Source organism: Onychomys torridus, chromosome 5, assembly GCF_903995425.1.
Source record: "Onychomys torridus chromosome 5, mOncTor1.1, whole genome shotgun sequence".
NCBI lineage: Eukaryota > Metazoa > Chordata > Mammalia > Rodentia > Cricetidae > Onychomys > Onychomys torridus.
Window position 1 is genome coordinate 128478887 of NC_050447.1, and position 13742 is coordinate 128492628.

At 44.1% G+C, this 13742-nt stretch overlaps 1 protein-coding gene across 1 annotated transcript; it reads left to right on the plus strand.

Moving 5' to 3' along the window:
* Positions 1–8743: 8743 nt before the first annotated feature.
* Tmed9 (transmembrane p24 trafficking protein 9) lies at positions 8744–13740 on the plus strand. The gene is made up of 5 exons (XM_036188034.1): positions 8744–8965; positions 9122–9222; positions 10367–10492; positions 11056–11202; positions 12809–13740. The coding sequence occupies exons 1-5, from the start codon at positions 8782–8784 to the stop codon at positions 12956–12958; spliced, it is 708 nt and encodes a 235-aa protein (XP_036043927.1). The 5' UTR covers positions 8744–8781; the 3' UTR covers positions 12959–13740.
* The last annotated feature ends 2 nt before the right edge of the window (positions 13741–13742 follow it).

Sequence of the window (13742 nt, forward strand, 5' to 3'; positions counted from 1 at the left end):
TTGTCTACACAGTGAGTTCCAGAACAGGCTCCAAAAGCTACACAGAGAAACCTTGTCTCACAAAAAAGATTGTAGCCAGGGGTTGGTGGCACACGCCTTTAATCCCAGCACTCAGGAGGCAGAGGCAGGCGGATCTTTGTGAGTTCGAGGCCAGCCTGGTCTACAGAGTGAGATCCAGGAAAGGTGCAAAGCTGCACAGAGAAACCCTGTCTCGAAAAACAAAAACAAAAAAAAAAAATTTATCAATATATAAAAGTCCTTTAAACAATAGTAGGAACATATATACAGTATGTTATAACAAAAATTACATTAAATGTATATCAATATACAAAATCCTTTAAACAAGAGTAAAAACATATATACATTGGGTTATAACAAAAATTTCCTTAAATTTGAATCAATATACAAAGTCCTGGGCAGTGGTGGTGCAAATCTTTAATCCCAGCACTCGGGAGGCAGAGCAGAGGCCAGCCTGGTTTACAGAGTAAGGTTGAGGAAAACCAGGACTGTTTCATAGAGAAACCCTGTCTCGAAAAACCAAGACAAAAAAAAAAAAAAAATCAACCCCCAAAGATACAAAGCAGGAGAGAGCAATTGTGGAATCTTAATGACTTTCAAAAATTGATGGGAGACATTAGCCGGCTATAGCCCACAATTGGAGTAACAACTCAAGAACTGAATAATTTGTTTCATACCTTACAAGGTGACAAGGACTTAAATGGTCCAAGAAAATTATCAGCTGAAGCTGAGCGAAGCTTTGGTAGAAAAGAAAGTACAGGATGGGATGCACACTTGGATCATTTGGATCCAGAGCTTGATTGCATTCTGGTTATTTTTACCTTCTACACATTCCTCTTCAGGAATTTTAATGCATAGAGAAGTTAATATCTTAGAATGAATATTTTTACCACATGAACAGAGTAAAAAAATTAAAGACCTACTATGGGCAGGCTTCTGGAATCTGGTGCCTGCTCATGACACCTTGCACAGCCTTGGTGCAGTGGGAAGGGGCTTGGACCTTCCTAGGCTCAGTGTGCTGGGCTCTGCTGACTCCTCATTTGGGGAGACCTCTATTTGGGGGACGTGGGGATGTGGGTGGCTTGGGAAAGAGGGCTGGGGGGGGGGAGGAGAGAGGAGGTAGGAGGGAGAAGGGAGTTCTGTGGATAGCATGTGGAGTGAGTAGAAAATTTCTTAATAAAGAAAAATAAAAAAAAATTAACCAGAAGGAAAAAAATTAAAGACCTATGTAAAAAGGTTTCTTAGTTCATTCCAAAAAGAAAATTGAGACTTGGTCAATTAGCAGGAATAGACCCAGCAGAAATTATAGTACCTTTTACTGATGCTGAAATTTCCTCTTTATAGGTATAAAGTGAACATTGCCAAAGAGCTTGCAATATTTTTTTTGAGCTGAGGATTGAACCCAGGGCTTTGCACTTGCTAGGTAAGCACTCTACCACTGAGCTGAATCCCCAACCCGCAATATTTTTTTGTGTGTGAGAGATTAAACACAAATATTTCAAAAGCAAGAGAATTCAGTTTATAAAGAGAACTAACTTGACCCTTCCTCACATTATATGGGGAACACCAATTTCTGGAGCCCCCTACATTCTATACTGATATAAACAAATCAGGAAAGGCAGGTTATAAATCAGGAAATCTGAATAAAGTGGCTCATAGCCATTATGATTCTATTCAAAAGTCAGAATAATATGCTATTCTCATGTTATTATAGTGACTGCTGAACCTTGCTAACACAGGGTGGGACAGTCTTTAAAAACCTTGCTTCACAGAAAAGTCTGTCAGATATTAGAAGCATGCAGGGTGAAGATGGATGCCCAAACATTACAGAGGAACCTTGGGGGACTGGCCAAGCAGCTAGCTGTTTCTGTCATTTCTTAGTTTTGAGAGTTGTTTGCTTTGCACTTCCTGTTTACTCGGGTAATAGATCCTTTTCAGTTCTCTGATAGAGTTGTATTAGTTGTAATTTTCTTTGTTAACAAATTCAGAAAAGCAACTCACAAAGGAGGTGTAAAGTGTATAAGATTGAGAGACATAAAAAGATAGTTTTGGGTGGTTGGTAATGCAAGTTAGGATAGAAAGTGAATTTGGTACAAGACTTTGGACTCACCAAGATAGGATAGATAATAGAGTATTTTCTCTGAATTTGTCAAATACTATGGACTAGACATTGTTAATGTAACTATTGCCTGAATATATTTGCATATAGTTATTGTACTTCTTGTATATAGTTTTTCTATGTTAGTTAAAACTTTAGTTTTTTTATTAGACCAAAAGAGGCAAATGCTGTGGAACAATTCTTTTCCTGCAGTATGAATATGTATTACTCTCATTTGCTAATAAAATTCTGATTGGTGGATAGCTGGGCAGAAAGAGATTAAGTGCAAGAGCCAGACAAGGAAATTCTTGGAAGAGGAAGGGCAGAATCATTGAGTTGCTGGCAAAGGCAGAGAATCAAGATGAGAGTGTCATACTGAGAAAAGATACCAAGTCACATGGCTAAACATAACTAAGAATTATGGAGCAATTTAAGTGTAAAAGGTATAAGCCTGTGCTATCGACCAAGCATTTATAATTAAATAAGCCTCGGTGTGGTAATTTGGGAAGCGGCTGCCGGGTATTTGGGAATAGGCAGTCAGGGCAGGAAATGGCTAACAAAAAGCCAGCTCCCAAAACACCAATAATGGAGACTTATTAATTATAAATGTTCGGCCTATAGCTTAGGCTTGTTACTAACTAGCTCTTACAACTTAATTTAACCTATATTTCTTATCCATGTTCTACCATGTCACTCAGTACTTTCTTTTAACATGGCATGTTCACCCTACTTCTCTTGGTGTTTCTTGGTGACTCTGCCCCCTACTTCCCAGATTTTTTCTGTCTGTCTGGCTCTCCCATCTAACCTCTTTCTGCCTAGCTATTGGCCAGTTAGCTCTTTATTAAACCAATGAGAGCAATACATCTTCACAGTGTAAAATGGATTATTCCACAGCAGGTATTATGTTGGCATTTGAGTATGTATTATGAATTCAAGTTTATACTGTGAGATTGAGTCTTTTGCTCTTCCTAGGGTACTGTATACTTGAAGATTTTCAGTTTTTTTTCCCCCAAGTGCCTATCCTGTTGTATCACCCAGCCTTCCTTCCTTTCTTTCTTTTTTCCTTCCTTTTTCTTAACATTTAAAAATGACTAGTAGCTGGGAGGTGGTGGCACACACCTTTAATCCTAGCACTTGGGAGGCAGAGGCAAATGGATCTCTGTGAGTTCAAGGCCAGCCTGGTCTCCAAAGTGAGTTCCAGGAAAGGCACAAAGCTACACAGAGAAACCCTGTCTTGAAAAACCTAAAAAAAAAAAAAAAAAAAAAGACTAATAAAGGGCTGGAGAAATGGTTCACAGGTTAAGAACACTGGTTGTTCTTCCAGAGGTCCTGAGTTCAATTCCCAGCAACCACATGGTGGCTCACAACCATTTGTAATTTGATCTGGTGCCCTCTTCTGGCTTGTAGGCAGAACACTGTATACATAATAAATAAATAGACCTTTTTTTTTAAAAAAAAAAAGACTTGTAAAATAGACATAGAATTCACTATATCAACCTTATAGTATATATGTCAGTGGTAATAAATACATCCACATTTGTACAACTCATTTCCAGAACTCTTGCCATTTCACACTTAAACCTGGGAACATCTCCCCTCTTCCTTGAGCCCTGGCTCTTTTTTTTTTTTTTTTTTTTTCCAGACAGGGTTTCTCTGTGTAGCTTTGAGCCTTTCCTGGAACTCGCTTTGGAGACCAGGCGGGCCTCGAACTCACAGAGATCTGCCTGGCTGTGCCTCCCGAGTGCTGGGATTAAAGGCATGTGCAACCACCGCCTGGCTAGATATTTTGCATATATTATAAATATATGCAAATAGTATAGGAATATGAGTATGCAAATCGTATATGTATATGAAGATGCTTATAGCATATGTCTTTTTGTGATTTTATTTTCAAGACAGAATTTCTGTATGTGTATTCCTGGCTGTCCTGGAACTTGCTCTGTAGCCCAAGCTGGCCTTGAACTCACAGAGATCCACCTGTCTCTGTCTCTGAGTGCTGGGATTACAGTCATACTCCACCATATTGCAGCTCGATTGCTTTCCTTTACTCAGCACTGGGTTCTCAAGGTTCACTCATACTGTAACATGTGCCAAAAAACTTCCTTTAATATTCTTTTTAATATTTCAGCACACATGCAAACCCCCTTATGTTTAGATGTGCCAGGGTCCTGTGCTGTTGTTCTCTTTGTGGGAGGGGGCCAAGTAGGTGCAGAGTCAAACCCACAGACTCTGGGAGAGTGTAGAAACAAGCTCAGATAATTCAGGAAGAGGCAAATCTTATATACTCTCCACCCCACCTGGTGTGGGGGTGGGGGTGGGAATGGGGGAGGTCTGATGAATATGCATCTGCTGGTGTGACATGGCTGCCTCTCATTGGTCCAGGTCATCTCCAGATCACGTCTCAGCTGCTGTTGCTAAGGCCCTTAGGCAGACCCAGGTTGGCTCTCAGAAAGTATCTTTTTTACTGGTTTGGGCTGGTTGGCCCTCAAGCCTGTTAGTGATGAGTCATCCCTCATTTAGATATTTATTTTATTTAAAAATTGTGCTTTGGCTGGGTGGTGGTGGTGGTGCACGCCTTTAATCCCAGCACTTGGGAGGCAGAGGCAAGTAGATCTCTGTGAGTTCGAGACCAGACTGGTCTATAGAGATAGTTTTAGAACAGCCAGGGCAGCACAAGTAAACTGTTTTGGAAAAAATTGTCCTTTGGACATATTTTCTGTGTTTGGATGTCTTGTTTGTATGTGTATCTGTGAACCATGTGCATGCCTAGTGACTGAAGAGGTCAGAGGTCACCAGGGTCCCTAGAACTGGAGCGGCAGTTGGTTATGCATCATGTAGGTGCTGGAAATTGATCCTTGGGTCCCCTGTAAGAGCAACAAATTCCCTTAACACTGAACCATCTCTCCAGCCCCTCTAGCCATTCACTTTATTGGCACTGTCTCAGTTGTTCAGGATTCTGTGTTTTGTCAGTCAGTCAAAGAAAGAGGTCACTCCAAGATCAATTTTTTAGGCCTGTGTGGCAGCAGGAAGGTCCAGCCTCTGATAGACTGAACCTGGAATATCCACACAAAGGCATATTTATCTGCTGAAGGTCCAGCCTTCTTTAGGTCAGAGAGACTGGGAACAAGATGCTTAGTTGGGGAGAAAAACAAACTTCTTTTCTGAGGGATAAAAGCTTCTTCTCTTTTATTTTTCAGACATCCTTTTTATATTCCCCATACCAACTCCATTACAAAAGGGTTTTTCCATAACCGAAAGTTACACAGTTACTACATAATCACCGTAAAAACATTTTTCTGGAATAGGTCAGCCCTATTATATTTCTTATCCACATCCTTATGCATTTTCTTAGAAACCCACATTCAGTTAAACATTCTTTTTTATACTTCTCACAGATCAAGGGCCTTTCAGTCATAACTGTTTACATAGGCAGTAGGTTTTTTGTTTGTTTGTTTGTTTGTTTTTCGAGACAGGGTTTCTCTGTGTAGCTTTGCGCCTTTCCTGGAACTTGCTTTGTAGTCCAGGCTGGCCTCGAACTCACAGACATCCGCCTGGCTCTGCCTCCCGAGTGCTGGGATTACAGGCTTGCACCACCATCGCCTGGCCGGGTAGTAGTTTTTATAATGGTCAGAAAAACAGGTTACTTGTTTCACTTCCTGCGTTTTAGAGTCCTGTCAAATTATCTTAACTAACCATCCAATTCTGTGTTTTCTAGTTACATGAAGTCAATTGTTTAAAGCTTTGTTTTAGCTATGATGCACACTGAAACCTGTAAACATATTTCCCAACATTAAAAGAATTTAGCCTGGTGGTGGTGGCACATGCTTTTAATCCCAGCACTCGGGAGGTAGAGCCAGGCGGATCTCTATGAGTTCGAGGCCAGCCTGGGCTAAAGAGCGAGATCCAGGAAAGGCGCAAAGCTACACAGAGAAACCCTGTCTGGAAAAACCAAAAAAAAAAAAAAAAAAAAAATATATATATATATATATATATATATATATATATATATATCTCCTTAATCATCAAAATTGTATCATTGTATGAAATCAGTCTTTCAGTTAAATAGTATTGCTTAAGAGGATATCATCTCCATAATAATCCGCAGGTAAAAAATGCCCAGTAGAATGGGGGTATTTCCATGAGATAATCACACTACATCAAAGGCAGTGGGGACCCACACACACCAATTCATATCAGAGAAAAATGGCAGCAGCAAACATGTAAAGGCACAGCAGTAGCAAGAGACATTCTGGAGCTGGAGCCCTTGTGCCTTGCCTATCTGGATTTACCCATCAGTACCTTGCATTCTGTTGGGCTGATCTCCTGAAGTCAACTGCCACCTGCTGCTCCTCGGACAAGGCCACTGACAGTGGTTGTTGCACGAAGTTATTTTTTGAGTAAATAAGTTCCTCATATGTCTCTGATCTAATCTATGTCTTCTTAAGGAAAGCATCACTTCCCTGCCACTTTAATCTTTTATTGTGTACTGTTTGCAGTGCCCAATAACCCAAGAACTTCAGGTGTGCCACAAGTGTCTTGTGACCAAAGTCATGCAAAGATTCTCAAGCTCTCTTAGAACAACAACTCTAAATCACAGAAAACAATCACAATTTCCACCCAAGATTTCTTCAAGGTTCAAGTACTTCTAGAAAACTACTGTTCTCATGTTTACCCTTGATACAGTGATGCTGCTAGATTACTACAACACTTAGTTACATTTACATCTCTGTGACCAACAAAGCAACTTAATGGGAGAGAGGCTTATTTGGTTCCATAGAATATGGTTTATCAAGACAAGGAAGACATGGCAACCGGGGCACTTCCAATCAAAGAGGCAGGAGTGTGAGCAGGTCAGGAAGTACAAAACTTGGGCTGTCACACAAACATTGCTGTCAAGGCCTGCTCTTGAGCTCCACTTGTGCTAAGCCTTCATCCCCAGAGTGCCACAAGTTTTACAGATTGTGCCTCCAGGTGCAGGCCAAGTGTTCAAACAAATGAGTTTGTGAGTGTTTCAGATGTAAACTGTAGCAAGCACTTAGAGCATTTCTCGGTGGGCCATTGTAAAGCCCCTACAATGATGGGCACATTTACATTCCAAAGCCTACTTCCAATTCTTTTTTTTTTTTTTTTTTTTTTGGTTTTTCAAGACAGGGTTTCTCTGTAGCTTTGGAGCCTGTCCTGGACTAGCTCTGTAGACCAGGCTGGCCTTGAACTCACAGAGATCCACCTGCCTCTGCCTCCCGAGTGCTGGGATTACAGGCGTGTGCCACCACCGCCCAGCACAATTCTTTTATTTATTTATTTTTGAGACTCACTGGATAGCTTTGGATGGCCTAGAACTTAACTGCATAGACCTGGCTGGCCTCAAACTCTCTAGTAGTGGTCTTAAAGGCGTGTGCCACCATGCTCTAGTCTTATATAATACAAATTTCGGTGTCTATTCCAACTACATTCCCACCACCTCCTTACACCCTCTAGGACCACCCATAACAGCTGCTTTTGGATCTCTAGATGAAGGGATTTCTCCCTGTATGCAAGAGGACCTGGCTCCTGGTGACCCCTTGGTGACTCAGCCCAGCTTACCTCCCCCGTGTTTCCATGGTCTTTCTCCAGCTTCCTTGACCTCCCAAATCTCATTGTCTAAATACAACTTGCCCTCCCTTAATTTCGGGGATTTAACCATGCTTCAGTGCTTGGCTGAACCCCACCCCTCTTATCAATATCATGACACCCTTTCTATTTCTGCAGTTCTTTAGCACATTCTCCCCCAGCCCCAAGGCTAGGACCCTCCATGTTCAGGTTCAGATCATAAGCTTGCTCCCCATCTCTACCATCTCAGCTCCTGTCTGGGACAGTTGCCACACAAACTGTATAGGATAGCCCTTTCCCTGCTGAAGCTCTCACTACATTAGCAAGAAGCCCAAACAACTTTCGCCTCACTGGATTTTTTGCTTATCTAAGGTGGGGCTGACAAAGCATTCCTGAAGTACAATGAGCAGTCAGTGTTCTTAGCTGCTGAGCCATCTCTCCAGCTCCTGAGGTTCATTTTTGACACAAGGATATCAATAAATTAAAAAGATATTAATGGAAAAGTGTAGACCCTGCAGATAATAACCAAAGGAGAGTAGGATGGCTGAACACAGTGTTGCATGCTTAAATCCCAGCACTTGGGAGGCAGAGACAGGAAGATCACCTCAAATTTAAGGCCAGAGAGGTTTGCATCGTAAGTTCTAGGTTAGGCAGAGCTACACAGCAAGACCTTGTCTCAAAACAAACAAAAGTAATGAGGGATGGGAAGAGGGAGAGAGGGTGGGGAAGAGGGGGAGTTGTATTACTTCTGGACGAAACAGGTTCCAATCTTGCCTCTGCTTATATTCGTTCTGCAACCTCAAAACCCTGCCTCAGTTTCATAGTATATCAAAGTGTGACAACAATTATCAGTCATCTCGCTATTCAGCAAAATCAAAGGAAAGCCTTCCATTTTGTATACGCCAATAGGAAACCTGTAGAAACTGGCCCCAATCAGGTACTGCCGCGCGGAGGCGTGGAGTATCCAGGGACTTGTAGTCCAGGCGGTGGAACTCGCAGTCCCGGCAGGCACCGCGGTGGCCTTCATTGGGCTACGTGGCTTGGCAGCCTGCGCCTGCGCAGGCAGGTGGGGCAAGATGGCTGCCGAGCAAGGCGTGCGGGTTGTTGGGACCCCACCCGGACTCTTGTTAGGAAGAGGGATGCGGGCCTTCTTGCTGCTGTTGTGGTTTGCAGCCCGCGGAGGCGCGCTCTATTTCCACATTGGGGAGACCGAGAAGAAGTGCTTTATTGAGGAAATTCCGGACGAGACCATGGTCATCGGTGCGGGGGCGAAAGGGAGCATTTGGGACAAGTCAGTGGTCTTGGGGCCGGGGAAAGCGAACCGTCCTGAGGGTAGCTGGCCTGGCTCTGTCCTGTCGGCCGCCGACCCGGCGCCGCATCGAGCTCTTCTCATCCCCCCTTTTCTCCTGTCTCCAGGAAATTACCGGACACAGCTGTATGACAAACAGCGGGAGGAGTACCAGCCAACCACCCCTGGGCTTGGCATGTTCGTGGAGGTAAAAGACCCCGAGGACAAGGTGAGCTGGCCCTGCGTCGAGCAAGCTCCGGTACTTTGTTAGTTCGCGTGTCTGGCTGAGTGAGAAAGACGGTGATGTGGGAAGATGCCACATTTTCATTACGAGCTTGGGCCGCGTTTGCTGGACAGGTGGCTGTTCTCAACTTCTCAGTGACTGCTGCGTGATTCCAAGCCTTGAACCAGCTTGGGAAATGGAGGTTCACTTTTTTTATACTTGTTGATATGTGGATTAATTGTAATGATGGATATCAAAAAGTTGCTAATACTAAAGCTGTTATTAAAGCCAGAATTTCATAAAACAGAGCACTTTCCAAAAAGGAGTACCTTTTAATTTTGACAAATAATGTTTTAAAAATGAAAAACAAAATAGTTTGGTTTCATCAAGGGCCTGGAGAGATGTCTCAACTTCAGTTAAAAGCATTTGCTGTGACCGGGCGGTGGTGGCGCACGCCTATAATCCCAGCACTCGGGAGGCAGAGGCAGGTGGATATTTGTGACTGTGAGTTCCAGACCAGTCTGGTCTACAGAGTGAGTTCTAGGACAGCCAGGGATACACAGAGAGAGCTCTAGGACAGCCAGGGATACACAGAGAAACCCTGTCTTGAAAGATCAAAAAAGAAAAAAAGAAAGGAGCATTTGCTGTTTTTGCACAGAACTTGAGTTCAGTTCTTTTCCTGGCACCCACGTGATGGCTCACAACCACTCATAGGCATGCACATGGAGCACATATGTACGTGCAGGCAAGACACTCATACACATAAGGAAAAAAAACCTTGCAACAGGGTGGGCGTGGTGCAGCATGCATTTAAAATCCCAGACCTTGGGAGGCAGAGGCAGGCCGGCCATCTACTTCTGGGCCAGCCAGGGATACATAATGAGGTTCTGTGTCCAAAGCAGCAACGTGAGCATCCAACTGATACTGCTAAGAATGAATAAAGGGAGTCCTTCCTGGGAGTAGTCACTTGTTAGCCTGATGTTGGATCCTTCAACCCTGCTGGCAACTGCTGCTGAGTACCTTGGGACCTTTTAGTGTTGCAGCGTGGCCAGGGCTCTTGCTCCTGTCTTTTGTGGTACTTCGAGCCTTTACCGCTGTTTTTTCCAGTCTCCCTATAGCATCACTGACTGAGACTTCTCCCCGTCTCCAGGTCATCCTGGCCCGGCAGTATGGCTCTGAGGGAAGATTCACCTTCACCTCCCATACCCCTGGTGAGCACCAGATCTGTCTTCACTCAAATTCTACCAAGTTCTCCCTCTTTGCTGGAGGCATGCTGGTAAGTGGATCCATGTGGGACTAAAGGCTTTCAGCCAGGATACCTTGATCAAAGGACTGTTGGTACTGTGAGTGTGAGGGGTGTTGGATTCTATGTCTTTCAAAGCCATTGGATTTCCAGTAGACATACCGAACATAGTGGCTGGTCAATTTGTATAACCACGCCTTAGGACCCTAATAGTGTATTTTAATGCAGTGCGTACATATACGGCCACATACTTTATCATCTCCAGATCACTTATAATTCCTAATGCAATGTTAGTGATATATATCTATATCTCATACTGAATTGATTTAGAGAACAACCAAAAAAGTCTCCATACTTGGTACAAATACATGTATTTTTTTTTAATCTGTGTTTTTGCTTTTTGAAGTACTTATGATCTGCAGAAGAACAAGTGGTATGAGCATTAGTCAGCTCAGGAGCCCAAATGTAGCACTGAGTGGGGTCTTGATATGTGAGCTGAATGAAGACATGAGGGAAAGTAGAGGGATCAGCTGCCAGTCAGACGTTCAAAGGCAGCAGGACTGCCTGACTCTCCTGTCTCGATTTTTCATTCCCAGAGAGTTCACCTTGACATCCAAGTAGGTGAACATGCGAACGACTATGCAGAAATTGCTGCCAAAGACAAGCTGAGCGAGCTGCAGCTGAGAGTACGGCAGCTGGTGGAGCAGGTGGAGCAGATCCAAAAGGAGCAGAATTACCAGCGGGTGAGTGGGTGGTCAGCCAAGGGACTCCAGGGCACTTACCTCTGGCCAGAGTGTAGGTCTAGAATGTGAGTAGGTATTATAGAGGCCTTGTAAGTGAGCTAAAGACTCTTCAGAGCCTGACATGCAGCCAGGCAGTGGTGGCTCACACCTTTAATCCCAGCACTCGGGAGGCAGAGCCAGGCGATTCTCTGTGAGTTCGAGGCCAGCCTGGGCTACAGAGTGAGATCTAGGACAAGTACCAAAACTACACACAGAAATCCTGTCTAGAAAAACCAAAAAAAAAAAAAAAAAAAAGCCTAACTGACATCACACTAAATCACATTCACGGAAGAACAGCATGGCAGTTGATACCAGCGCCTTGGGTGCTATTTTAAAGGTTCTAGGTGCTGCCAGAACCAAGAGCCTCTAAATTTGTGTCTAGGGACCAGATAGGTACCGTGAATGAATGTTTCCTTAAGGAGTTGTAGAGCAGTGAGCCGTCTAAACGGAGAATTGTAGAGGGTCTCTAGGGCTCCTTGCAGAAAATACAAACCTGAGTTTTTAGCATCCCCACCTCACACCAATAAGAGCTAAAGGTCCAAGCATTTTATTTGTTTGTTTTGACTGTTGATTTTTCCAGACAAAGTTTCTCTGTGTAGCTCTGGCTGTCCTGGAACTTGATCTGTAGATCAGGATGGCCTCGAACTCAGAGATCCTCCTGCCTCTGCCTTCAAAGTACTGGGATTAAAGGCGAAAATCCAGGTTTTTATGTGAAGTTTTCCTTATTTTTAAGTGGTGACAGGCATGGTGGCACATACCTTTAATCACAGCATTCCAGAGGCAGAGGCTGGGGGATCAATGGGAGTTTGAGGCCAGCCTGATCTATATAGCAAGTTCCAGGCCAGCCAGGGATGCATAGTGAGACCATATCTTAAAAAGGAAAACAAGGGGCTGGAGAGATGGCTCAGAGGTTAAGAGCGCCAACTGCTCTTCCAAAGGTCCTGAGTTCAATTCCCAGCACCTACATGGTGGCTCACAACCATCTGTAATGAGATCTGGTGCCCTCTTCTGTGTATATAATAAATAAATGAATAAATCTTTAAAAAAAAAAAAAGGAAAACAAATAAGTAAAAGCAAAAAACTTACTGTAGGGGTTGGAGATTTAGCTCAGTGGTAGAACGCTTGCCTAGGAAGCTCAAGGCCCTGGGGTTCGGTCCTCAGCTCCAGAAAACAAAACAAACAAACAAACAAAAACCTGTGTGAACCAAACAAAACGTATCCAGCCCACCACTTTGCAGTCTGAATGTATGACACAGGTGATCTTGAAGGAGCAGATCAAGAGACCTGGATGGAAGTCCACACACTAGGCACTCCAGGACACCTCTGTCCTTTGAGGTTGTCACCATCCCTTACTTCTCTAGGTGTCAGGACCTGACAGATGCACAGACAGACTTAGCAGGAATGCATTAGTCTGCTGGCAGTCACCTGACTGTTGATGATAAAGATAGTTCCCAGGCATCTGGCTGGGATGGACGCAGAGAGGGTGGCCCTGGGTCATTCTTGCAAGCTGGGAACTCAGTGGTTCTAGCAGTCCTGGACTAAGACTTGCCATTCATTTCCCCCACAGTGGCGTGAGGAGCGCTTCCGACAAACCAGTGAGAGCACCAACCAGCGAGTGTTGTGGTGGTCCATCCTGCAAACGCTCATCCTCGTGGCCATTGGTGTCTGGCAGATGCGGCACCTCAAGAGTTTTTTTGAAGCCAAGAAGTTGGTGTAGCTGTCCCAAGCCTCACAGGCAATTTTCTTCCAGTCTGTGGGAAAAGGACCTCCTGGAGCTGGTTCCTCTCTGGGAGGAGGACTGGTTTTCAGCCATAGATGTTCTGAAGGGGAGAGGGACTGCAAGCATGCCCTCACTCCTCAGGCTCAAGCTGAGGGCAGCAACTTGGCTAACTAATGCTGAGCGGGGGTGGGACAAGCCCTTCCCACCTCCACCTCTGGACCTTTTACAGTAATCACTCGGGGGCTGGTGATGCCCTTGGTGTCTTAGATTCCCAGTGTTACTGATCAGGGATGTGGGCTGCTGTCTGGGGTAGGTTTTGGGAGGGAAGTGGGTAGGCCAGCAAGCTGGTTTTCTTTCTGTCTTCCTTTTGTTAACACGGGATTTTAAGCAGGTCAGGGTATATCAGTGACTCCTTGTTATTCCAGGAACCTTGCTTTTCTTGCCTTTGGCTTAGAACCAGCCTACTGATCTAGGTGTATGTGTGTCAATTTAAGGGTGGGGTGGAGGGGTTGCAGTGCAGGAAAGGGGCCCAGAGGTTGGCTTGGGTTTCTTATAGTTGTCCTTTCTGGGGCTTGAGCAACTGGTATCAGGCAAAGCAGAGACCTTGGTGCTGGTTGGAGACAGAGCCTGCAGTCTTAGTTACTGAGTTTATTTTCAATGAGTTTGGGTTTGTTACATTGGTTTCCCAATTAAAAAAAAAAAAAAGAAAGAAAGAAAGACTTGTCCTGTGTGTACAGTTAAGTCTCAGCAGGTATGACAATACATGGCGGGTTGGGGATTT

Excerpts from the sequence above, each read along its gene's own strand:
- Tmed9 (XM_036188034.1), top strand. The coding sequence starts at position 8,782 with ATGGCTGCCGAGCAAGGCGTGCGGGTTGTTGGGACCCCACCCGGACTC. Across the intron at positions 10,493-11,055 it reads TCTTTGCTGGAGGCATGCTG|AGAGTTCACCTTGACATCCA; the intron begins GTAAGTGGATCC and ends TTTCATTCCCAG. Across the intron at positions 11,203-12,808 it reads AGGAGCAGAATTACCAGCGG|TGGCGTGAGGAGCGCTTCCG; the intron begins GTGAGTGGGTGG and ends TTTCCCCCACAG.